This window comes from Aspergillus bombycis (assembly GCF_001792695.1).
Source record: "Aspergillus bombycis strain NRRL26010 chromosome Unknown contig00062, whole genome shotgun sequence".
NCBI lineage: Eukaryota > Fungi > Ascomycota > Eurotiomycetes > Eurotiales > Aspergillaceae > Aspergillus > Aspergillus bombycis.
The window spans coordinates 170,886-198,139 of NW_019170064.1; the positions used below are offsets into that span (position 1 = coordinate 170,886).

General features: G+C 52.2%; 2 protein-coding genes across 2 annotated transcripts; both read right to left on the minus strand.

The window, feature by feature from the left end:
* Positions 1–2,418: 2,418 nt before the first annotated feature.
* On the minus strand, positions 2,419–23,328 carry ABOM_008027 (nonribosomal peptide synthase; the record flags this gene model as incomplete). The annotated part of the gene is made up of 7 exons (XM_022535156.1): positions 2,419–4,979; positions 5,072–11,420; positions 11,480–19,327; positions 19,396–21,614; positions 21,670–22,411; positions 22,435–22,749; positions 22,810–23,328. The coding sequence occupies 7 exons, from the start codon at positions 23,326–23,328 to the stop codon at positions 2,419–2,421; spliced, it is 20,553 nt and encodes a 6,850-aa protein (XP_022387718.1).
* A 3,418-nt stretch (positions 23,329–26,746) lies between these two features.
* On the minus strand, positions 26,747–27,093 carry ABOM_008028 (ankyrin repeat domain-containing protein; the record flags this gene model as incomplete). The annotated part of the gene is made up of 2 exons (XM_022535157.1): positions 26,747–26,965; positions 27,025–27,093. The coding sequence occupies 2 exons, from the start codon at positions 27,091–27,093 to the stop codon at positions 26,747–26,749; spliced, it is 288 nt and encodes a 95-aa protein (XP_022387682.1).
* Between the last annotated feature and the right edge of the window lie 161 nt (positions 27,094–27,254).

A 27,254-nucleotide genomic window follows, 5' to 3' on the forward strand; every position in this document is an offset into this window, starting at 1 on the left:
CGAAAGAAATTACAGAGGAAAGCCAATTTAGGGCGCCGGCCACATGGTTGCCACATGGGGAGGTCCATAACGAGGAAGATCACTTCCTACTTTCACCAAATGAGCCGATATCCAAAAGTATGGCAGAGACGGACTAAGTCGAAGGACACCAATGGGACAATATTTTGCTGGATCGCAGTCGAATTCACGGATCCTGTTAGTCCGAACTGCCTCGTTTAGGAAGGGGCCGTTGGCTTACGGTGGAGTTGTGTTGGTAATATTATTCGATGAGATCATCCGAGGACACTTGCATTACGACGGTTATTGTTTCTTGATCTTTTGCCTCTCTTTCTTCAGAGAGACAAGACGGGATCCGAGTCTGCGGTTGACCCTATACGAGAGGATGTATATTGGTTTGCTGCCTACAGGTACCAAAAAGCCAAACAAAACCCTGGGTTTCAACCAACACGAACATGGGGTAGATCAAAGCACTATGCAATTGTACCCTTGAGATCGGAACTAACGTATGAAGCTCTAAAAAAAGAACTCTATAGAGTTAAAAAAGAATCCGCAGTCATAGAATAGCTAGAACGCCATGCGCGGGAATCCCAAGTATCAGATTATGCAATCCTAAAACAGTGCCAGAAATACACCACAGCGAACCATGGCGTAGAAGATTTCCGGTCCGTTTGTTTCAGACGTGAGCCTGAGAGATTAGAGTAAGAAAATGAACTGTCAAAGCGTTGCGAAAGGAGGTCCTGTGACATGGTGGGAAGGCAAGTTGCAATGGCTACTGGCTCATGTTGCCAGTATCAAGGATGACTCGGGCGCTGGGGGTTGACCGTAGTTTGGATATGAAACACGCAACTTACTGTTCTGGGTTAACAGTGGTATTGCCCAGTACCTCGACGCATGCCTCCGCATCCCTACGAGCCAATCGAGCATGAAGATCTGATGGCCCACGTAGCAGCCGGAGTGCCCGACCAGTCCTGTTTCCTTGTTGAACGCACCCAAAAATAGAGTCACCCAGTGGAAATTCCCGAGACGTAAGCACTAAGGGACCAGGTACCGAACTAAGGATCGGGATCCATAACCAAGCCCCTCAACAGAAGCACGATGGTTGGTGGCTTGGCATTCTTGTCTAGTGGAGCTTCCGAGATAGGATTGCATGACAATCCCCCTCGTCTTCCCAAGCTGCCTGACTCAGAAGGCCATCAGTCCAGCACGACCAGACTAGAAGCTGGCTGTCGCAAGTCTTTGCTATGCTACAACGGAGGTTTACACTTGAATCAGGATTAAGCACAGCAAGAACCCACCCAGCGGATTGGGAACAGTGCACTTACACGAGATCATCCCTTCTTACTGTCAGCATGCATTCCACTCGTTATTCGCTAAACCCGATCTGATAGGATCCCCCAACATCCCAACTCCGCCTCTCTCATAAAAATTTCTTCCCGCTTTACGAGGCAGAAATCTGGCAGAAACAAGGCAGAAACGGGGTCGATACCTGATCTTAGGGTTCCACCGGACACGGGCCTCTCACTAGCATGAAAAAGAGGCAAGGAAAGACAGTCAATCCCTGCGCGGTTTGCCTCGTCCTCGACTGGAAGAAAAAAAAAAAAAAAAAAAAGCACGATCCTAGTAGAGGACTATTACTTAGCTCAGACATAACTAATACCCTCCTGGGTCATACGTTCCGCTCATATGTTGGAAAGTAGAGAGAATCCAAGGAATTATATATCTTGCACATCAGTTATCATCATTCCAAACAGAAACACTCTACGAGGATGCGTAAATATAGATTCAAGGTCTTAGTATGTAAGCTTGAAATTTGGACCCCTACTTGTCTCCCGTGATATATATAGATTGCCTATCCACTAGCAAACATACAATCCAAGCAATGAGCTACTTCACCCTTCATTTCCGAACTGCGCTAAACCAATCACAACTACCCTTCTTGGAAGTAGGGCATCATGACTGGCAGACGCGGGACATGAATTTCATTGTGGCGTAGCCTATTGAAATTAAAACCGATTATCGCCGAGTCTACAAACAAAAGAAAAATAACGTAGTTAGCTAACTAAACATTATCAATGACGAAATCAATAAACACGGCCATGTCAGGTGACTAGTATACTACATCTTCACACCAGAAACACCAGTAATAATAGGATAGCCTACGAATACCAGCCCAATACTTGTACGTAGAGACCGGTAGTACTACGTTTATTGAGCACTGCACGAGTTGAAATGAAATGAAATCTATTGTCTAGCCTTTCCAGAAGGTCATGCGAATCACAAAGTAGATAGAGAAAGTACACGAGACAAGAACACAAACACAGAGACAAATGAGATAATTACAGAAGAGGCAAAATCAGACAGACCGATGAAAGCTTTTAGAGCCACAGGAAAAGAAAAGAAAAGCAACCATTACATCGTTCAAGGAGTGTGAGTGTATAGGAGATTCACCATCTGTTCCATTGAGGAGTGATGAAGGAGGTCCTCCAGGCGAAGCTGGGGTGCGTGCTCTTGCAGTCGCAGCAGCACTTGTGACAAGCCCACAAGTTCACCGCCCGCTGCAAAATAACATTCTGTTGGAGACGCGACTGACTTCTTTGTCGATGGGAGAGTCTCGGACCACGCCTGGTGCACGACCTCTCGTAAAGCAGCCACCTTGGGCTCGGAAGAGTCCGCAGGCGGCGCGCCAATGATGACATCCGGTACGGAGGATTCCCTAACCATAGGAATCAAAGGCCGGCCAGCTTCAAGTTCCTCCACCGATGGTAAAAAGGTAGTGGAGGGGCTCGACGAGAAGGAGCGGATTGTCAGACAGAGTTGGTCAAGCAAGTCCTCCGCCTGGATTGCGGACATGACTGAGGTCGCTGTAATGAGGTCGATGTCAACGTGATCGCCTGCGGGAGTTGATAGGATCGATACATCCATAAGATCAAGTTCCGAGCCAATGAAGCCAGGCTCATAGGACCCATCACCCATCATCATAGCCCGATCTGGCTCAATGTTTTGGTGCTGGATGACACTGCTGAAGCGCATCCAGCGCGGCCAATCAGTGCACTGCTCGACGATTGGGCGCAATCCGAGTGACTCAAACGGCATGTTGGCCACCTGCTGGTTCTGGATAGTGCGAAGGAGGTCCATCACAGTCCAGCGGTCCTGGAACTGGGCGCGGACGGGGACCACATTAAGACAGGGGCCAACAATCTGGTCGATGTTGTCAATTGCCAAGTTCCGGCCTGAAATGGTGTGACCGAATACAACGTCCGGTCGAGCTGCCATGCGAGCCAGGACTAGGGCCCAGGCGGACTTGGCGACGGTTGCAAAAGTGATGCCCTCGCTCGTGAGTGTGGTATTTGGCACCCGGCGCCGGACGGCGATGACCTCATCAGAGACATCTCGGAGACCCGGCTTGTGGCGCTCCACAAAGTTTGTCATCGTAGATCCCGCTAGAAGGGACCGCCAGTGTTCAATTGCAGCGGGGTCATCGGATGCCGGACAGAACGACGTGAAGGTCGAGAAGGGCGGGCTGGAGGGTAGGGCTTGGCCGGTATACGCGTTCTGCAAGGCCTCCCAAATGGTGGGCAGTGAGACACCATCATATTGTGCGTGCGAGATGCGCATGATGAGGCGATGTGCGTGGCCGCGTCGCTTCTGTGCCAGAACAAATTGAACGAAGGGGTTCTCGATTTGAAGATTGCCAGCCTTTCCTTCCTCGTAAACTCTCTGGGTTGTTTCGTCGAGGTCGTCGGTGGGGATAACAAGGAAGACCGGGTCAAGTTGCCGGAGGACTACCTGCCAGAATCGGGATTCATGTTCCGTGAAGACGGTGCGAAGAATGCTGAACTGCCGTACCAGTTCGAAGCAGCCCTGGCGGAGACGGTCCACATCCACTGGGTCGGAGCTCTCGAAGTAGAAGTAGTTGAGCATCCATCGGGGCCGCGTCATGGCACCGATCAGCGCAATTTCCTGCATACTGGTGGTGGGGCAAATCTCTTCGACGTGGCCTTCTTCGACTCCAACCTTCGCAGCGATTGCGTCCAGAAGGCTGGAATCACAGGTTGATGATCCTTTGCTCGGAGACAAGAGAGGAGTCCCATCCCCAGGGGTGATAGGTGCGTTGGCTGTGGCCAGAGCAGCGATGTCGACAAGAGAAGGATGGTTGAAGATATCAGCGACACTCACAAAGATCTTGGAGGCACGAGCGAGGCTGACTAGCTTCATGGCGACGATGGAATCACCACCCAAAGCAAAGAAACTGTCATCTGCCCCAATCGACTCACGATCGATCATAAGCACTTCCGCCCAGAGACTGGCCAGTGTGAGTTCCATCTCCGTCTTGGGGGGCCTCTTGCCGGCGGTGGCCAGCGAGTAGGTCTGCAGTTGGGCGTCTGAGAGTGAATCGACCATGCGACTAAGGAGATTCCGGTCTGCCTTGCCAAAGGAGTCGGTGGGCATGGTCTTGAGTGGGATGAAGAGGATGGGTTGCAAGTAGTGGGGAATTGAGGTTTGCAGTGCAGCCTGGACTGTGGCAAGCTCCTGCTGCAGGTTGGTAGTCATGGTATCGGTCAGGCTGTCGATTTCAACATCTGGAGACTGTACGGACTCATCGTAGAGGTATGCAACCAGCATGTTCCTGTTGCGGGAAGAGACCAATGTAGTGTCCACCAAAACATCGTATGTTGAAGGAATGTGAGACTTGATGGAGTGCTCGATCTCACGGGGGTCAATACGTTGACCGTACATCTTAATCTGAGTGTCTTTGCGTCCCAGATACTCAATGCTACCATTGACATTGAACTTGACCATATCACCGGTCCGGTAAACACGAGCGAAGCCATCAGCAGGATATGTGTGTTGCATCCAATCGGGACGATCGATGAATGCCACCTCACTGGCTTGATCGTGGCACAAGTAACCTTCCGACAGGGTAGGTCCTTCAATGACCAGTTCACCCAAGCAGCCCAAAGGCGCGAGCTTGTTGACATCTTCCGGCTCAGTAACCCACAACCGACAACCAACCGGGAACCCAATGTTGGCAAATGAGTCCTTAGGATGGGTGAACTGTGACACAGCGCACCATACCGAGCTTCGCTGGGCCCATAAGCATTGAGAAGGGCATCGACCTTGCCCGCCCAGACCTGTAGGTTATCCTGGGACGGACATTCCCCACTGAGAACTAACGTCTTCAGCTTGGGAACGTCAGTCGGGCGCAGGCTGTTGGCGACGGTCGGGGTCAGACAGGCCCAGTTTGCGCCTACCCGGTCAATAGCAGCAGCCAGATCCTTGGTCTGGTCATGTTCAGAAATAACACACACAGTACCACCACTGAGAAGGGTTGTGAAGATCTCCGCATAGCTGACATCAGATGTGTAGGAGGCAGATTGCAGCACGCGAGACTTGGATGTAATCTTCAATGCGGGGCCATGGTTTCGAATACTGGTACAGATGGCCCTGTGGTCGATCGCCATGATCTTGGGTTTAGCAGTGCTGTCAGAGGTAAAAGCGAGGTACGCGGGCGATGAAGGGTCAACGGCTGTCCGAGCTTGGGGCAGGCCAGCGTTGGTAGCTGCGAGCTTAGAAACCGTGGTTGTGTCGGCGATGACAACATTGCTGCACCCTATAGCTGCAGCCAGATCAGCATATTGTGGCGCCACAATAACATGGTCAATGCCAGTGTCATGAACAATTTCTGTCAGGCGGGAGACAGAGTCCCCTGGATTCAGATTCACGCATGCTCCGCCAGCCTTCAATACGGCGAGCTGTGAGACAATGGCCCACTTGGATTTATCGAAGCACCAGCCTACAGTGCACCCCGCCGTCACCCCGAGCTGCACTAATGTATCGCTGAATCGAGAGGATAGATGATCCAGTTCTTGATAGGTCAGACTGCCATCCCAAGCATCTACTGCCTTGCGCTGTGGGTGGAATCGAGATTGGACATTGAATAGATCGTGCACACGGGCATTAACGGGTTCAATAGGGGCACCCATCCAGTCGAGAAGCTGGTCCACATCAGTTTGGCCAGTCATAGTGATTTCCATCATGAGAGTGTTCTGAGGCAGGCGGAAGAGCTGGTGGATGAGATTCTCATAATGCTGCAGCAGCCATCCCATCTGTTGTTCGGGAATAAGCATATCGTCGTATCTGACACGAACATCGAGTTCTGAGTCACCAAGGTGACACTCCACAATCAGTGGGTAGGTGTCAAAATCAAATTGCACCGAAGAGACTAGTTCCAAGTCCAGATCGTTCTCTGAGTCCTCCAAAATAGGTTGGATGACAAACAGATGACCGAAATCAGCAATGGCCGAGCCGTTGGGCTGGATTCGGCGGATGTTCTGTAAGCCAAACTGTTCGAAGGGTGTCATATCCAGGGCCTGTTGTTGAATGCCGCCCATGAGCTCCTCGATTGTCTGGGCCCGATCTAAGCGGACACGGATGGGTACCGTTGCAATCATCGGCCCCATTATGTCTGCAGCACCATGAAGCGAAGTACTACGGCCGGAGAGAACATGGCCGAAGACGATATCATCAGATGTAGTGTAGCGGCTGAGGAGGAGGGACCAGGCCGATTTCAACACGGTAGGTGTAGTGAAAGTAAGATTGTCCCTCTGCGGAAGGTGAATGTGCAAGGACCGGGTCTGGTTGGGTCGGAGAGATTTAGCAGAGTGAGAGGAGGTAGGGAATTGGGCGGGGAGGTTTCCCTCAATCTGGGAGCGCCAGAACTCCTCGGAAGCCTCACGGTCAGTGGTAGCGAGATGCTGGATAAATTTGCTGTATGGGATGACTGGGGGGAGGGCGGACAAGCCTTCCCGGTAGATGATACCGACTTGCTCGAACATGAATCCCTGACTCCAACCATCGTAGACAGCATGATGAGAGGTGTGAATCAGGCACGGGCGTGGATCGTGCTGGTCGCCAGGAACGATGGCGTTGCGCATCAAAGGTTGGCCATGGACCATAGGCGAGAGCTTATCGGCCCTCACGTAATCTTCCACGGAATTCTCCCATCGCCAAACCAGTGGCTCAGCAATAACAACCTGGAAGGATTTGGAATCATCTGTGTAGACGATGCGGGTGCGCATGATCGGCTGGAGCCGGGCCAAAGATTCCCAGGCTTGTTGGTATTTCTCTAGATTGACATCAATGGGAAGTCGGAAGACAAGTCGCGACACATAAGCCGTCTCATCCTTAGCGGTGAGTGCCATTAGTGCCTCCTGCGAAGAGGTGCAAGGGTACATATCCTCGATCACACTGGCGTCCACCGCACATTGAGTGGTTGCTTGGGCCACAAGATCCTTGACTTGATCGTCAGGCAACAGACTGAAAGGCTCCGGTGGCGCATCGTCGGTCTTCTTCCTCGATGAAGAACGATCGATATTCTCCGCCATCTGGTTCAATTTAGGATAATTAGTCACGTCTGCGACGCTCATGGAAAGCCCTGCCTTGCTGCCGGCGGCGACAAGCTTCATCGCGGCAATCGAGTCTCCGCCGAGGTGGAAGAAGTGGTCATCTACACCGATGCTGTCGGTGCCGAGCACACGAGCCCAGAGCTGTGCGAGCGCCTTCTCTGTTTCGGTTGAGGGTGCCTTTTTGTCCACCTGGGAAAGAGCATAGGAGGCTAGTGTCTCTGGCGAGAGGCCGTTCCCAACCGTCCTTAATACCTTTCGATCCAGCTTGCGGGAAGGGGATAAGGGCATGTGTGAGACGGGGATGAAGAGTTGTGGCACCATATGCTTGGGCAAAACCTCCAGCAGGCGGGCATGTAAGGCCTGGAAGCTTCGTCGAAGTGAGCCAGAGAGGGGAACAAGTGGCGAGTCGACGTCCCCAGAGACAGCCTCAGGCGCACAGATAAACGCAGTGAGGATCTTAAGACTGCCACGAGACTTCGGTGTTAGAACCTCGACCGCCACTTGGTATGAGTTGTTATCGTATACGGTTCGAATACGATGTTCGATTTCGCCCATCTCAATGCGTTGTCCGTGAAGCTTCACCTGGGTGTCTTTGCGGCCGATGAATTTGAAGCTTCCATCGCGGTTGTATCTGACCAGATCACCCGAGCGGTACATGCGACCGTTGCCTTTATCGTGGGGAATCCACCATTTGGGGGGGTTGATGAATGCTGCCGCTGTCTTCTCGGGCTCGTTCAGATATCCCCGGGCAACAATCGGGCCCTCAATGAGAAGCTCTCCAGTGGAGCCAATAGGCAACAGCCGGTCGAGGTTATCTGGGTCTACGACCCACAGAGTGCATCCCAACCCTCGGCCAATGTTAGTAGGGTCCTTGGTGATACTGGTCTGAGAGTTGCAGGTGGTGCAGACACAACATTCACTGGGTCCATAGCTGTTGATTATCTGAACATGGTCAGACCATAAATTGACGACCTCTTTAGTGAGTGGTTCCCCACTGAGAACCAGAGTATTGAGGGTGGGGATACTACTTGGTACCAAGAGACTGGCAACAGTGGTGGTAAGTTCCGTCCAGGTAACCCGGTACTTGGCCATGGCATCCGTCAGGGCATTCATCCTCTCGTACTCTGAGGGAACACAGACACATCCTCCGAGCATCAATGTTCCAATAATTTCGTCAAATGAAACATCGAAGGTGTAGGACGCAAACTGAAAGGCGCGGGTACCAGGACCAACTGACATCTCACTGAGATGTGCAACAAGACCGGTCACAAGGGAGCGATGTTCCAAGATACTTCCCTTCGGCTTTCCAGTACTTCCAGAGGTATAAACGATGAATACAGCATTGGAAGGCTGGGCAATGGCACCAACCGGCTCATTTGGGCAGGGGAGGCTGTCCAGGTAGTCAGCGCCAATTGGGAGCACTCCCGATGGAGGGAGTAATGAAGAGAGCATTGCCGATGATGCCTGGTCGCACACGACCAGGCTAGCATCGAGATCATCAAGCAAAAGCTGGATTCGGTCCTTGGGATGCTCGGGGTTAAACATGCAGCAAACACCGCCAGCCTTCATTACCGCCAACATTGCGATAATGGTCCATGAGCATTTATTGAAGCAGAGAGGGATAATCATCTCCTGTTTGACACCACGTGAAATAAGTTCGTGAGCCAACTTCTCAGCCAGGATGTTAAGTTGGCTGTACGTAAGCTCAACATCATACGAGGAAATGGCGGGAGCGTCAGGTTGGTTGCGAACCTGTTCCTCGAATTGGTAGTGAACACAGGATTGGATAGTTTCCGGGCGATCTTTGTTCCATTCAAGAATCTGCTGTAGGTCTTCCTCACTGATGGTTCCAATCTCCTCTAGCGTGCTGATATCTTCGTCGCCGCCTGCCTCCTGAATTGAGCTGAGACGCTCAATAGCACGGCTATAACGACTGATGATCCGCTTAACCTCCTCACTAGAGATGACGTTATCGTCAAACTGAGCTTTGATTTCGGCACCATCGTCGAGAAGGTTGCACTCTATGATCAACGCGTAGGGGTCCTGATCATCGCCGAGGTCAACTGCCACATTTGTGAGTCCCAAGAAATCGGAGGCCCCAACTGGTGCCGTGTTTGGCTGGATGACGAGAAGATTCTGGAATTCAACAGCTTCTTTAGCCTGTTCACTCATAAGGCGAATGTTCTGAAGACCGGTATGTTCAAAAGGTACCATCTCCAAATTCTGCTGTTGGATGCTTCGGAGGAAGTCGAGCGGAGGTTGGCTACCATCTACTGCGATGCTCACGGGAACTGTCGCAATGGTGGGACCAACAACCTGGTTGATACCTGGGAGAGCCGCATTGCGACCAGAAACCGTGATCCCGAAAGTCACCTTCTCGGTTTCCGTTAGACCAGCAAGAACAAAGGCCCAAGCTGCTTTCAGAATGGTGGTGAAGGTAATGTCGGACGGCTGTCTTGACAAATGCACTGAGCTGGTCGTAGCTTGATTCGGGTACGGTTGGTAGGTACGATCTTGCAAGGTAGGATATGTCAGAGAGGGCTCTGCGAATTGAGCAGTCCAGAACTCAGTGGCAGATTCAGGGCTGGTTGCTCTGATGTATTGGATAAAGCGATTATAGGGGACCTCTGGCAGAGCCATTTCGCTATTGTATTCAGCAGAGACCTGCTTGGCAAGGATAGGGATGGTCATTCCATCATAGATTGAGTGGTGGGCAGTCCAGACAAAGTATTTCTGCGTGGGGGCAGATACGATTGCATAACGTGCCATTGGCTGACCGTAGTCTATCGGGTTAGACGAATCCTTCTTCAAATAGGCATCCAGATCCTGAGCAGACTCCCAGGTCATGGTCTGTTTCAGGACAACTTGGAACAAGCCATCAGAAGCGTTCACCATGCGAGTACGCAAAATGGTGCTTCGCTCCGCGACCTTTTCCCAGGCTTCTTTGAATCGTGGCAGATCCAATGTGTCTGGGAGGGCAAAGACTGTTTGATTAGTGTAGGAGGCTGCATTCTGGCGATTCAAAACCATGAGACCTTCCTGGAGGGGTGTGCAAGGGTAAATATCTTCGACGGCAGTGCGTGAAATACCACACAGTGAGGCAGCCTCAGTAGCGAGTTGCTCGGGATCAACCTGGGGTGGTAGCAGGGAGAATGGCTCCAGCTGGTGCTCCTCACTTTGATCAAGCAGACTGAGTTCCTTGGCCATTGCAGACAAGGTAGGCTTCTGGAAGACTGAATTGATGGTGAGAACAAGACCCTGGTTCCTAGCGGCGGCTACAAGTCTCATGGCTCCGATAGAATCACCACCGAGGCGGAAGAAGCTGTCGGAGGGGTTAACTGTGCTGCTATCTGAGACTTCGAGAACATCTGCCCAGAGAGCAAGCATGATCTTCTCATTTGCGGTCAACGCTGCACCTTCCTGGACGGTCACGAGCTGATACTGCTTCAGTTGCTGCTCGTTCAGGCCGTCAACAAGCTTCTGCAGGGCTGCCCTTTCCAATGGGAGACCGTTTACGGGGAAGTAAAGCGTTGGAATCAACTCCTCTGGCAGATGACGTCCGAGTGTTTCTTTTAGATCTGTAAATTTAGCCCGATGTCCGTCGGTGACGGGCATCAGAGAAACCTCTGCCTCAGTGTTGTTGGTCTCGGAGCAGAAGACGGCCATGCATTGGCGTCCACCCAGCTGATCCAAGCTTATCACTTCAGCAATAGCGTCCTCCGTGTCCAGGAGGGCCATCGTAAGTCGCTTTTGAATGGCAGCCAGGTCGAACGTGCGACCGTTCAGAGTCCGGCTGACATCCTTCAATCTCTGTAACTCTTCGCCGCGCGAATGTGATATGACATCCACGCTCGACAGACTCATCTCAGGGGTATCAGCGAGAGTCTCCAGTACATTGGTGAAAGCTTGCATCAGTTCGTCTGCTTGAGAGCCGCTGAGAATGGCCGTGAGATATGTCATGTGGATCTCGACACCAGGTACATCGTGGGTGGTGATACACAAACTGATGTCATACTATCGTGCAAGTTAGTAAGATCTGGGATTGCTTTCAGTTCTAGGACAAAGATAAATACCTCAGTTGGATCGGCTTGGTCCACAATATGGAAATCAACCTGAGAAGGTGGGCCTCGGCTGGGCTGCCTTTGCAATGACAGGACGGTATTAAATAAGGCGACATCCTTGTTGCCCAGTTCATGCTGGATTGCCGCGAGGGATGTTTGTTGATGAGGAAGGCTGTTCATATAGCTCAGTTGAATATCCTTCAACAACTTGTATACCGACAGGTCATCGACGAGGTGCAATCTGCAGACAAGTAGATTGATAAATGGGCCCACTGCATCGTAAATTCCATCAAGAGGCACGTCACGGCCGGAGGCCATGTAGCCAAACATGACATCTTCCTTCGATGTATACGCTCGGAGGACCATTCCCCAAGCAGCCTGGACAAGATTACTCATGGTAATACTTTGCGACTCACAGAACCTTTGCAATTTTCCATCTTCGTCAATATGAATGAGCATATCGTTGAATGTCTTGGTCTCGGACCCGCTGTCTCCGTTGCCAATACGCATGTTGGGGAAATGGCAAGGCTGAGCACCAGTCAAACGGTCGGCCCAGTACTTGAGGGAGGCAGATTTAGACAGGCCATCCAGGTAGCGAATGTATTCGCTGTACAAGGGACCTGGTCCAGAGGGCAGCGTACTTTCATACGCAGAAACAAAATCACGGACTAGGAGTGCCAGTGATGTACCATCGACCAGGGTGTGGCTCAGTTCAATCTGGCAGTAGATCGATTCGGGGCCTTCGCAAATGGTCAGGCGATGACCAGGAACGGGCTTGGTGTAATCTGGAGATTGCTGGCCTTGGAAAAGCGAGACAACATCCGTTCCGGAGAAAGCGAGTTGCTGAACCGTTGCTTGGTATGATCGCAGTACAAGCTGGTCATAGACCCCATCTCCAGACAATGAACCAATGAAGATCGTTCGCAAGATGGAATGACGGTCCACGGTTTGTTGCCATGCTTTTAGTAGACGTGGGAGGTCCACGGCACCGACATCCGATCTAGGTACAACTTCAAAAAGCTGGCGAACCTCATAAGTACCAGGCTGTCGGGTCTGACTAAGAAGGATGCCTTCCTGGATCGGCGAGCATGGGTACAAATCTTCCACGTTGTCAGGAGAAACTCCCAGTGCCGGTAAGACAGTGTTTGTGAAGCTCGACAAAGCAGGGTAACTGATCCTCATGAGAGGGAAGTCACTGAGAGTATGCTCCACCGAGCTGGCCACGAGATCTTGAACGGCATATTGAATGGCCTTCTCGCATTGGTTGACCCAATCACGGATCTGTTCTTGACGGCTTGTATCGCGGTTGAAGAAGAATGAGACACCCAGCTGACCGAAGGAGACAGCAGCAGAGATATCAAAGACCGCCAAACGACCCATACCTTCACTGATGTTCTGAATCTCCTCATCCGCGCGAAGGGGCTCTTCTTTCAATAGGGCATCACTTCGCTCCAGTTGTTGTGCTTGTCCGAGATAGTTGAGACAGATCTCCATGGCTCTGTGATCATTGAAAGCCTTGCGACCTTCGGCACTGTAATGGCGGCAGGTAAAGTATGAGAATCCATTATCGGTGAAGGAACGACGGATATCTTTTGTTCGCTTGATGCTATCCTTGATACTTTCATCCTTCCTCATACGCCTGTGAACTGGATAGAAGGTGGTAAACCATCCGACAGTTTCCGATAGGTCAATGGAGTTGTCCCAAGGTTCTCTGCCATGGCCTTCGCTAAAGATCGCAGGCACCGCACGGTCTGTGAAGGTCTGGTTGAAGGATTGCTGAATGGCCCCCAGGATAATGTCGATGGGTTCGGTTCGCAGTGCTGTGTTTGCCGCTCCAAGCAGGAGTGAGGTGGTCTTGTCATCAATGGTGAAACGAACTTCCTCGACATTCTTCCATGTGGGTAATTCTTGCATCCCCCAGTATGAGAGGTTAGCAGAGGGGATATCGTTGGGTAATACCGACTTTGGACCCAATTGCTCTCCGAAGTGGCATTGCTCTAGTGCCCAGTTGTGGAATGGCATCGGAGCATGAGGGCTGCTACTCTGTGACAACAGGGAGGCTTCCAACTGAGCGACAATTACATGCCATGAGACAGCATCAACGACTAGATGGTGCGCGATGAGAGAGATGAGCTGTCCCTCTCGGCAGTCGGAGCTTGACTCTCCTCTCTCCTCGTCACAAAGATCAAAGTGATCTACCACAAAGATCGGTCCGTTCTCGATGTCGACGTTCCGTTGAGAGGAGTTGACCACGTCGAGCATCTGCTGGCGGCTGGCTGCTGAATGAAAACCAATTTTAAAGGAGCCGTTTGACTGGCTCTGCACCATCTGCGACCACTCCCCGTTGTCGCTCCTGATAAACTTCGCACGCAACATGGAGTTCCTGGCCACAATTTGCTCGATAGCAGATGCAACTGCAGCCGTCGAGACGGGGCGGGTCAAGCGCAGCAAAACGCTCTGGTTGTAATGATGCTGGGTCTCCTGGCGTACAACGTCGTTGAAATATACCTTCTGGATGGGCGATAAGCTGAAAGGCACATCGTACGTTTCTTGTCTCGTGACAGCACGGTCGCCGGTTGAGCTTGCGCGACTAACCACTGCCGCCAACGACTTCGGGAGCAGAATGTCTTGAACGCTAAGCTTGATTCCAATGGCTCTGCAGCGGGAGACAACCTGCATAGCAGTAATTGAATCTCCGCCCAAGCTCATGAATGATCGGTTCAAGCCAATAGACTTCTCAGGGATGTTCAGGACTTGACTCCACACCTGTGCCAGCTGCTTCTCTAAGGTGGTTGTTGGCAGGTTAACACTGGCGGAGGAGATATTCACAATCCGGCGGTAGGTGTCTTCGGTTATGCTGGTAACCCAACGTGTGATGGGAACGCGGTTTATCTTCCGTGACGCAGTCAATGGGATGGAGTCCAAGACAATCCAGACTGAGGGAACCATGTAGCTAGGCAGTACACTTGTTAGTTCCTCCTCAATCTCCAAGATAAGTGGCTGGGCGGTGGACTTCGCATCATCGGAAACGAGCTCGACGCAATCACCTTCAAGGGCCAGTGGTTGCAGATCTGCAAGCGCCACCACTGCGACGAGCTTGCCTTTGCACGGGCCGGTCTTGGGAAGAGTGACCATTCCAGCCTCAACCGCTTTTTGAGCACGGAGGTGAAACTCAATCTCGCCTAACTCGATACGCTGGCCATGGAACTTGACCTGGCTGTCTTTGCGGCCAGCAATGTTCAGAGTTCCATCAGGGTTGTAACGAACGAGATCACCAGTGCGATAGAATTTGTACTGGGGTGTCTCCTTTCCGTGCATCCATGCTGGGTTTTCAACGAATGCATCTTTCGTCTTTTCCGGCTCGTTCAGATAGCCTCGCGAGACATTCGGCCCTTCAATGAGCAGCTCGCCCACACAGCCGACGGGGGCAAGGCGATTATAATCAGAAGTCTCCACGATCCAGTACCGGCAGGCGGTACCACTGCCGATGTTCGCAGGCGAGACAGTGGCACTCGGGTTTGCATGGGATGCCCAAATAGTGCATTCTGCCGGTCCGTAGGAGTCGATCATGTTTACTTGACTTGCCCAGCGATCGACCAGGCTTTGAGATACGGCTTCACCACCTAGAACGAGAGTCTTCAGGTGGGGAACTTCTTTGGGGTCCAACAGGGCAGCGACTGTCGGAGTCATGAACGTCCATGTGATTTGCATGGCGTTTATCACCCCGGCGAGATTGTTGACTCTGTCGTGCTCGGTGGGAATGCAGAGAGTGCCTCCCTTCATCAGCATGAAGAACGTTTCGCCCATGCTAACATCGAAGGTATACGAAGCAAACTGCAACACCCGCGAACCTGGTCCACCAAATCCTAAGCCTTCGCCGTGCTGCGCGGCCACGGTACAAACTGAATTGTGCTGAACGATGATGCCTTTAGGCTTTCCAGTACTACCAGATGTGAAGATCATGAAAACTGGATTGGTAGGCTGGACTTGAAGAGACGCGCGCTGAGATGTCGAGACGGGGGTCAACTCTTGAATTAGGGTTTTGGTGATCGGGACAACAGAAGCCGAGACGGACCCGAAGAGACCCTGGTGTTGTGGCGAGGTAAGGACGAGGTGAGAGCCCGTATCTTTAATTAGGGCCTCAAGACGGGTCACTGGGTGGTCAGGATTCAACATGACGCAGGCTCCTCCTGCCTTAACAACGGCGACCATGGTGACTACCGTCCAGACGGACTTGTCGAAGCACAGAGGCAGCAGGGTCTCGGGCTTGACAGAGTATTCGGTAGACAGATGATAAGCCAATCTCGAGGACAGCTCATCGAGCTCACGGTAAGTCAAACTTCCGTCCCACGCCTCAATTGCCATATTTTCGGGGTTGAGAGTGGCTTGCTGGGAGATCTTCTCGTGAACACACTCATTGACCGCGGTCGGTGCCACAGCGTTCCACTCCCAGATCTGCTTCTCATCCTCCTTGCTGAAGAGATCGATATCCCCTAGCTTAACATCGGCAGATGGGCGAATGATCTGCCGCAAGACATGTTCAAAGTGACCCAGAAGCTTCTCCGTCAGATCCACCGACAGAACATCGTCATCAACGCGAGCTTCCAAGTGAACGCTGCCATCCCCGAGGTTACATTCAACCACCAAGGCGTAAGGATCAAAGTCCGTCATGTCCGTCGGCACGATTTCGAGCTCAGCAAACGCCCGTCTCCCGTCTGCCTTAGGCTGGACGACGAATAGGTTAGTGAAGTCAGTCGCTGCCAACACTTGAGGGCTGATCTGGCGAATGTTTCGCAGTCCGACATGCTGGAAGTTCATCATCTCGACATTCTGCTCGTGTTGGCTCTCAAGGAAGCGTTGGAGGGACGTCTCGGAGTCCATGTGGACATTCATCGGAACGGTTGTGATGGTCGGACCAACAATACCCTCGATGTGGGGGACGAGGGCATCACGTCCCGAAAGCGTCAACCCGTAAAGAATGTCCTCGGAGTCAGTGTACCGTGCCATGACAATAGCCCAAGCTGCTCGCAAAAGGATAGCCATTGTTAGGCTAGATCCAGATTCTAAGGCTACCTCGACATCACGGTGGCAGGTTTTCTTCGCTCTGGGTTGGTAGGTCGCGTATGGCAACCGAGGGAAGGAGGAGGGTGGCTCTTGAGGAGCCATCGAGCGCCAGAATTCCTGTGATGCCTCAGGGTCGGTTTCTTGAATGTATTCCACAAATTGAGCGTATGACGGCGCTGTAGAGGGTTTGAGACCACCCGTATAGGCCTGTTCTAGCTGTTCGAACAAGAGTGGAACAGTCCATCCGTCATACACGGCGTGGTGAGCAGTCCAGACGAAGACAGAAGACTCGCCATCTTCAACGATCGCATAGCGAGTTAGTGGGGTGCCGCTGGTCACGGAAATGGCATGGTCGCGCTGGAGATATTCCTCCAAGGAAGAGCCTTGTTGCCATTCAAGTTTAGCAGCGTCTTCCGTCAACACAACCTGATACGATGTAGAGCCGATAGTGACAATACGGGTGCGCAGGATGGAGTGGACATCAACCAAGGTTTGCCAGGCGTCTTTGAATCGCTGCATATCAAAGCCAGCTGGCAGCCGGAATGCAGACTGAGCGACATAGGAACCAGTATGGGTGTTTGACATTGAGAACACTCCCTCCTGCAGTGGGGTACAAGGATATACATCCTGGATGTCACTGCGTGCAATGGAGCAATGGCCTGCAGCTTCCTCCAGTACCGCGTCAGTATTGGTGGCATTCTTTAACATCGAGAATGGTTCATAAACATTCTCTTGTTCGTCAGCCGTAGCTAGTTCAACACGTTGAGCCATTTGAGACAATTCCGGATATCGGAATATATCAGCGACAGTAAGCAAGAGGTTTGCTTCCCGTGTTGCGACGACCAGTTTCATGGCACCAATTGAATCGCCCCCAAGTCGGAAGAAGTTATCGTTGCGGCCCACAACGCTAGGATCTTTTCCTAAAACAGCGGCCCACAACGTCTGCAACTGCTCTTCCTCCTTGGTCTGGGGGGCGGCCTTGTCCTGGTTGGCCAAGGCATACATCTCCATCTGCTCATGGGAAAGACCCGGGACGGCACGGCGAAGCGCAATCCGATCAACCTTGCCCGAAATGGTCATGGGGATGTGAGAGATCGGGATGAACAGGCTGGGAAGCATGTACACGGGCAATTTCTCCGACAGAACCTTCTCAAGGGCCCGCAGTTCCGCCGTGAACTCAGGTGATAGTGGGACAAAGAGTTCATTTTCCGTAGGGAATGCGTTCTCCATCTTGAGGAAAGCTACCAATGTCTGAGGAGGCAAAACGACCGAGTCCACGGTGACATGCGCGGCACCCGGCAGATTCTCCAGGATTGCATGCTCTATCTCGCCCAGCTCAACACGCTGGCCTCGGACTTTGATCTGAGTGTCCTTCCGGCCAATGAACCGAAGCTGACCATCTGGGTAGTAGCGGACCAGATCACTAGTTTTATAGAACCGGCGTGGCTGTCCATTCTCGGGCTTAGGCAACCAGGCGGGGTCTTCGAAGAAAGCTGCCTTTGTCTTTTCGGGCTCATTCAGGTATCCCCTAGTGACTAAAGGGCCTTCAATGACCAGTTCACCAATGCAGCCAACGGGAAGGAGCTTGTTAGTATTCTCAGGATCGGTCACCCAGAGGCGGGTGCCAACGGCATGCCCTAATCCTGCGGGGTCACTGTCTGTGGTCAAGGGGTCCGTTCCCATGCTGTAAATGGTACATTCCGTAGGTCCATAAACGATGCGCAACTCCAGAGCCTCGGTCCACGGGGAGATATCTTCGCGTGAGATCGCTTCACCTCCCAGAACGACTGTCTTCAGCGTGGGAACGGTTTCCGGGGAGAGCAGGCCGAGAACCCGGGGTGTCAGGAAAGCCCAGTTGACCCCGAGTTTGTTGATTGCGCCGGCCAAATCATCGACGCGGTCTTTCTCACATGGGATACAGACCGTACCACCACGAGTCAGCGTAGTGAACGTGTCAGAGACACTAGCATCGAACGCGTAGGCAGAAAACTGCAAGACACGCGATCCCGGCCCGACACCCCATTCAGACCCGTGAGCTTGAATGCTGGTGATGAGGGAGCCATGCTCGAGGACAATACCCTTCGGCTTTCCAGTACTGCCGGATGTGAATGACACGAAGGCTGGATTAGACGGTTGTGCCTGAGGGAGTGTGCCATTGTCGGTAGGAGCAGGGAGTTCGTCGAGGAAGCTTTCGTCCACGACAACAATATGTTCCACGAGGCCTTCGAGCAGTTTGGCGTGCTGCGCTGATACGACTGCAACACGAGCCTGACATCCATCCAGAATATCTTGAATGCGGGATAGCGGATGCGCAGAACTCAGACCAACACCAGCACCACCAGACTTCATGATCGCCACCATAGTCACTGTTGCCAATTTGGACTTCTCGAAGCAATGGGGGATCAGCACCTCCGGTCCAGCCCCCAGCTTCACCAAGTGATGGGCTAACTTTTCGGACAGCAGATCGAGCTGGGAATAGGTGTACTCGCCATCCCAAGCGCACACTGCCTGCGCATCAGGTTGCTTCTTGACTTGATCGTAGAAGTATTCATGCACACAGCCTGACTCCACAACTGGCTCAGCCTTGTTCCATTCAAAGATCTGGGCTCTGTCCTGATCATTAAATAGATCAATATCGAACGGCTTGGCTCCGGCTTGGTCTACAATTCCGTAGATTGCGGCGCTGAATGTATTGGCAAGATTCATGGCATCGCCCTGTGTCAGCAAAGAGGACCAGTAGCCGATAGAAATCTCGACATCCTCAGTAGTTATGTCAATAGCAACAGCAAGATCGAACTATCAAAAGAAATCCCTGTTAGTGCCTTGCTCTGGGATTTGAAGTGGGCTTCAAGGATTTCACTCACATCTGTCGGATCATCTTCTTCAACTGCCCGGAAAGAAAGCGCGTCTCCAAACTGCTGGTCTGGAACACCTTTCTGGAGAGAGATAATGCTGTTGAACAAGGGCATACCGGATAGGTTCAGACCGTGCTGAATTTGTGCCAGGGAACAATGTTGGTGAGCCAAAGCGGTGAAATAGTCGCTCTGCATGGTGTCGACCGCGTCCAGAGCAGCCTGGTGCTGGTCCAACCGCACCCGACAAACCAGCATATTAATGAAGGCTCCCACAGCGTTCTCTATACCTTTCACAGGTACATCACGGCCAGAGGCCACGTAGCCAAAGCAGACATCGTCAGATCCAGTGTACGCCCGGAGAACCAAAGCCCATGCAGTTTGTATCACATTAGCAATAGTGACTCCGTGTGCTACGGAAAATTTTAACAGATCCTTCATTCCGGTGAAGGGAACTTTCACAGACTGGATCTGCTTGGAGGCCCCATCGCGAGGATACATGGGAACAATGGTCGGCTGAACTCCTGCAAGGTAGCTGGCCCAGTGACTCATGGACTCGCCTTGGGAGTGCTCCGGAGAAGAGATGTAGTGGATATAGTCACTGTACAACGATGCAGGCTCTGTGAACGATTTGCCGTCAAACGCCAGTGACATCTCCTGCAAAACCACCTCGGTGGACCCGCCATCCACGATCGCATGGCTGAGCTCTACCATCATGTAGACGTTGTCGCCACGGGTACGGCAGATGGTGAGATGGTGCTGAGGCTCTGAGGGGTTGTAGGTTGGCGAGGGTAGAGATTTCAGGAACTTGGTCACTTCCACTTCATCATCTGAGCACATGTACTCGCAGCAATAGACGCTGGCTGTGACGTTCTTGAGTACTATCTGCTGGAAGATACCACCGGCGTCGACAAAGATGCTTCTGAGAGATTGGTGGCGATCTACAACACCCTGCCAGGCACGCTGAAGACCCAAAATCGTGGTGCTCGCATCCATAATAGAGAGCACTTTAAGAACACGTCGAATTTCATACGTGCCAGGGAATTTGACCTGGCTCAGAAGAATGCCATCCTGGACAGGGGAACAGCCGTAGACATCTTCCACGTCGTCCTTGCTAGAGAGTCCAGCTTTAGACAGAAGCGCGTCGTCGATGGCGGCAGTTCGCTCAGCAGGCGTGGAGGCCGGAGCAATAACGGTGCCCTCCTCCACAGACACCTGTGATGAGCGGACGGTCTTAGAAGCCAAGTCAATCAGGCTCTTGGCCCGAACCACATCTAGCACCGAGACCTTCAGCTGCTCCCGGCGGCACCGCGCCACCACTTTCATGGCCGTAATAGAATCACCACCCAAGGCAATGAAGGACCGGTTATACTTCAGCTTCGACAGTGGAAGACCCAACTCCTCCGCCCATATTTCTTGCAGAAGAAGCTCCATTTCGGATAATTGCACGGTCTCGCTGACTTCCTCTTCTTCTTCCATGATACCGGCAATTTCGTTATAGGTGTCTTCGTCCATATCACGAACCCATTGATTCAAAACAACACCATTGACCTTCCCGGACGTTGTGAATGGAAGGGCAGCCACCACCACCCAAAAGGTGGGTACCATATAGCCTGGAACCTGGGCGGCGAGACGGGTGGATATCTCAGGGATAACCCCACGTGCTTGCTTTCTCTGGTCGATCAACAGCTCGTGCACGTCGGCGTCTCGTGGCCCCTCATAGGGGAAGGCATGGAGCGAGAGGACAGCCACCAGGTTTCCCTTACAAGGTCCTGCCTTAGGAAGCAGGACACGAGCATGACGCACCATGGAGTCCACGGAGAGACGCTGCTCGATCTCGCCTAGCTCCAAACGCTGGCCTCGAAGTTTCACCTGGCGGTCCTTTCGCCCAATAAAGCTGATTGTGCCATCGCTGTTGTTTCTGACGAGGTCACCGGTCTTGTAGAATCGGAATGGGGCGGGCTTGGAGGTCATATTTTGGAGGAACACAGGGGCCTCGTCCAGGAATACCGCCTCGGTCTTCGCGGGCTCGTTGAGGTAGCCCCTTGCAACAATCGGGCCTTGGATGAGCAGCTCACCCACTGCTCCGATTGGGACAAGACGGTTGTGGTCATCAGGGTGGACGACCCAGCAGACCGCACCGTAACCGCGCCCGATGTTCGCCGGGTCGGCAGCCGGAGTGAGGTGGGGGTTGATCGTTGCCGCGACGGAACATTCACTGGGACCATATCCTAATGACATTTGTTAGCAATTGATGCGGCCCATATCAACAAGCACGGGACCTACCATTAATCAGATGCAACTTGCCCGCCCAGGTCGTGACATCGACCTGGCTCAATGCTTCACCTCCCAAAGCCAGAGTCTTCAGAGTGGGCACATCAGCGGGATCGACCAAGCGCACCACCGAAGGAGTCATGAAGGTCCATGTGATGCGCAGCGCGTTGATGATATGAGCGATTCCATGCTGTGCCAGCTCATCGCTGGGGAAGCAAACGCAGGCACCGGTAGTGAGAGTAGTGAAGATTTCGAGCATGCTCACATCGAATGTGTACGGTGTCATCTGTAGGATTCTGCTAGTCGGGTCGATCTCACCCGCGGTGACGTGCTGGGTTGCAGCCGTGAGGAAGGACTCGTGTTCCACCACACAGCCCTTGGGAGTTCCGGTACTACCGGAGGTGAAGATAATATACAGGATGTTCTTGGGTGTGACTGCAACCGCTGGGGGTGCTTTCTGCGCTGGAAGTGCCATGACACTTTCCTGGTGAACAGAGAAGACATTGCAGTTGTCCTGCCAGAGGGGTTCATATTGCTGGGAGGTTAGGATCAAAGGAGCTTGCAGCTGCTCCATAATTTCCATTAAACGGGAACGAGGCTGTTTGGCGTCCAGATTCACAATGGCGCCGCCCGCTTTAACGACAGCGATCATGGTGACGATTGCCCATTTGGACTTCTCGAAGAACAGGGGAACGGCCACTTCAGGGCCCACACCCCGATCCACCAGAGAGTGGGCCAGGCGATCTGTGAGCGCCTGCAGCTCGCCGTATGTCATACACCCATCTGGGCCTTGGATGGCAAGTGCTCGGGCTCTTTGCGGGCCCGCTCATCGATGAGATGATGCAGGCAACGAGAGACCACCTCGGGCATCCGCTTGTTCCATTCCCAGATCTGGTGCATTCCATCCTGGCTCATTAAACTTACCTCGGAGAGGGGGGTTCGGGGGGTTTTGATGATCTCACCAAGTACGTGGCTGAGAGTCGCCGCGCAGTGTGTTGCCTGCGAGGCGGGGATCAAGGAAGTCGGACATTGCAGGTCGACGACAAACTGGTCCTGTAGGTACCGGGCGTGAATGGCAAGATAATTGCCCGGCTTGGTGCTCCTTGTCAGTGACATCCCGGTCGATCACAATCATCGCGTCCAAGTCCGTACCTGTTCCCGCTCGGGGGATTCTCCATCATACAGCATCACAACGCTGTTGAAAGCTGGACCACCCGCTCGGGCGGACAATGCCTGGAATTCGGCCGGTGTCATCAGGGCGGATGACGAAACACTGGCCTGCAGCTTCTCTTCCGCGTCGACGAGCGTCTTCAGCACGGACTTGCCCCCGTCGATCTCCGCCTGGTAGACACCCACATGAGGCACACCGGCGACGAATCGAACAAAGAGAAACCCGATCGTCTCGGTATCGGCGTACGCAGAGAGAACCATGGCCCAGGCGACATTCAGCACGCTCAGGACCGACAGTCCATGGCGTTCGCAGAATGCAGCCAGGGCCTTTCCCTGGGACACGGTTCCCAGGTCCAGGGGGATTTGCGCCTGGTCGGTCTGCTCTTTATCTACAATAACTCCGTCAGTGAGGGTGGGGAAAAAGAAGGAACTCCCCTTGGATCCCATAGGGATTTGGGCCGTGATGGCCTGGAAAGCGGTGTAGTCTCCGGCGTCACCCATTGTGATTAGTATAACTTGGTGATCGAGTTTAAAGGTACGTAAAAGTTGGTGGGATTGCAATTAAAAGGGTAGAGGAAGAGATAACAGGAGAGCGAGAAGTTAGCAAGACAATGACGGACGTAGTGTAAGGAGAGAAAGAATGATAAAGTCTGATTGCTTCACGGAAGATCAGAGCTGAGCAGTTCTATAGACCAGGCACGTTTGGTAGGTATGGTAAGTACATCCGCCAGAAAGGTGGGAAGAACTGGGTAGATATTAATCCTCGACGGCGGTGACTGCACCGTGCTATTCAGGAGCTGCCCATGCGTCCACCAATTAACACGCCTCTCATCCAACATCGAGTTCCAGTCGTAGATTCCATGTGCATGTCAGACTGGATGCCCTGCCATCCGCCTTGGTGCGTGGGGGCGGCTCTCCCATTAGGGCTGACGGTACCCCCTGCCGACCTCGTGTCAGCCACGTTTTTTGAACAGTCTGTAACATGTCACAGTCTTGCAGCTAGTCTGAATGGTGCGCCGCAGGTGGTCAGTAGCCCCCAAAAGGATTCGTGCGGTCAGCCTGGGGGCCAGAGTTGCCTGAGGCTACTTGTGTTCTTACGCGCATCTTATCTTGCAGTAGCGTCGCGGTAGTATGGAATCGTCCGAGCTTACTACACAAATTGACCGTATTTAGAAACACGAACGAACCACGACGAGATAAAGAAGAGGACTTAGCTTCAGTTAATAGCAGAGCCGCGACGCCATGGGATGAGGACTGTCCTCTTCTGATAGGGGTGAGTTCCGGTAATTAGCAAGTCATCCGAAACCGAGTCCTCCGCCCAGGAGGAAATATGTAGAATAAGCTCCACATAAGTTAAGGGAAATCCAATGACAAGGTTCCATCTCTCGTGACATATGCAAGATCCATGCGCGAGTCAGGAAAGTTGGTCCAAAGACACCTTGGGAGTTGTCTTGCTCGCAAAACTAAACTGATCATTTTCCCGGGGGGGCTAACATGAGAACGCCCGATGTCTGCAGAAGGACCCGCTGGTCACCGCGCCCCCATTTCTCCGCCGCTAGAGTTTCAAGAGGGAATGTCGCGGCTGAGCACCTTCGTTGCATTAGCTCGATGCTTCCGCACCACCAACATTTCCTTCCTCAGTTTAGCTCGCACCCATGAATATCATCTTACTATGTTGCCATTGGGGGCGAGGACACAGTTGCCCAATGGTATCCACGCCTGGTCGAAGTTTGATTCCATGACTGCTATTTTGAGACAGCTCGGACTGCAGCCCGTGGTGGGTGCAAGGTGATCTAAACAGAAGCTAAATGCCGAGGGGGGACGGGACCCCAGTCGCGTATAATTCCATGCAGTATTACGGAGTAGAAGGGTTATATATAGACGAGAGGCCGATCATTTGCGACGGGTCCTCCGCCATCTCTAAAGGTAATCCACCATGAGTGGATCTTGAAACCACGTCGAAGGCTATTGAATTCGCCTTTCGCACGGGCTTTCTGTCGACGGTGACAGCGCTGGGACAGCCTCTCCCTGGCGCTGTCAACCATGCAGTTGTGCATCTGGCCGTGTGCCAAAGTCACTGCGCAGCGACATGCTTCTCCGAAACGGTTGGAGCCAAGCCATCTTACCCATTCTAAATTGCTGGGTCGCAACGCGCATCATACGCGTCGTCGATAACCTCACGATTCTCCTTCCTGACACATTATTGTCTTTAAACTAGGCGCCGAAGCAGATCCAGACCACATCGGTAGAGGGTTGTTATTTGCGATGAGGTTGTTGATGGCAATGGACGGGTTTGCGGAACAGTTCAGGCGAAGGACCATGCGACCGAGAGGCACTGCATAATTCCAACCGTCATGGTTGGGTCTCACTAGGGTGTCTGTGACGAGTTAACGAAAGGAAGATCTATCAATAATATGGAGTAACTGTATAGTTCGCGTAGTCCGATCATTATCCGTGTCTTGCCATTCTATGGCAGCGTGGGTCGCGTGGTTTCCAATTCCATCAGACATTCAAACTGTAGAGACACAGATACTGCCTGACATAATAGCTGACCGCTTTGATTCTCTACGTATGAGCTTCACCGCCATGGCCCCGATGATGAGCTCTTTTGACAGGGTTGAACCCCTGGTTGAACCCCGCTTGGCGTTTTCTGGAAGTCCGCTAAGTCGCTTAAGGAAAAGCTTGTTCTGTGACCCTTTTTCATTGGCTCAAATTAACACCGCTCTCGATTAAGACCGCCTCTAACTTATAGCAGTATGGCCTGTCGGGTATGTTGGCCAATAGCAGTCATTCGTTCCATGGCAGCATATTTCCCAGATGAGCAGAGAGGGAAACTGTTTACTCTGTACGGCGACGACGTTGACCTTTGGGACGGAAATAAAGGTGTTTAGTAGATTGCAACGAGTAGGCCATTAGGTATACTGCCAAAGGAAGGAGCAAAAAGCAATAACTTTCAAGAATTAAGCTGTTTACTGCCTCGGCCCACATCTACACTTTGCCTCGCGAATGGAAATATATATTTCTATATATCTACACCACAGTGCCGTCCAAGTCGATATCATTATCACGCAAACCGAACTCAGGCATTGAAGGGCTGACTAGAGCTGCTAGTTTATGTATACTAATTACCATGACTAGGTAGGAATTGAGAATTAAAGGCAAGCTCATTCAAAGAGGTGCAAAGTTGTATAGGGAGTCCGTACGACGCGGCGCGTCACCAATCACTACACCAATTCATGGTAGGTATTGACTGGACGGAAGGTACGACTCGTTACTTCTTTGATCAGATATCCTAATTGCTCATACTCTCGTGTATTTTATGTTCTTTTATGATCATCTCGCGATTTTATCTTATCTTTCGAACGTTTTCGTTGACCAGAGGGCGCATTGTACAGCGTACACCGTACGTGGTACACAAGGCCATACGGTATCCACACCGGCAATCTATTACCAGGAAAAAAGGAAAGAAAAAGGAAAAACAAAAAGAAAAAAGAAGAAAGAAACAAGGACAGGAAGAAAGGAAGCGGAAATTAAGCAATTTAAATGTCTATCGGACAGGATATAGGTATGCTTGCGCTGTGAATAACACACATCAACGCCCTGAAACCGCGTGAAACAAGACGCGTATCGCGAAACAAAGACCGAATTTTCCCCGAGTCGACTTCTTCCTCTGTCCCCCCTGGAGAAGAGTCGTCAAGTCATGCAAAAGAAGGACAACGCCATAGGATATATGTGAGGAGAAAAGACCGTATTAAGGATGGGAAAAATAAAGGCCACAAAGGAAACCCGACAAACGAAAAGGTAAGGAACGACTGAAAGAAAATCGCTTCTCCGAAACGATCGATGCCCATAACACCAATAAAACACCGGGAGATGCAGTAGATGCCGATATAGACCAGGATTCGACCAGGATTCCCTTTTATCCGGTCCGACCCGACCGGGCATCTAAGCGCGCCCCATGAGCCACTAGCAACTGCACCACTTCAACATGGCCCTTCTCGCTTGCGACATGCAGTGGTGTCGACCCATGGTGGTCGCGGGCATTGACATCGATTTGTTCGGTGGTTAGGAGCAATCGTACCACGCCCAGATGCCCGCACTGGGCGGCAATGTGCAGCGGGGTCTGGCCGCGTGAGTCCTGGACGTTTACATTAACCCCGCGTTGAAGGAGCAGCAAGGAGACCACGCGTTCGGTACCGTGGCTGGGTTCCTGCGGTGTTCGCGGATTCGACTGAGGCTGCGAGGGCGGCGGCGTGGGAATGCCATCACGGGGTTGGTGGTGGATGTCTAATACATTTTCACCAGAGAGATCGCCCGAAGATTATGCTCGGAAAGAGACAGGGATCCTATCAAAGGGGGTTAGTTCAAGTTGGTTTGGAGATAGACAACCATATGTTTTGGACCGTACGAGGGAAACAGGAGAAAGG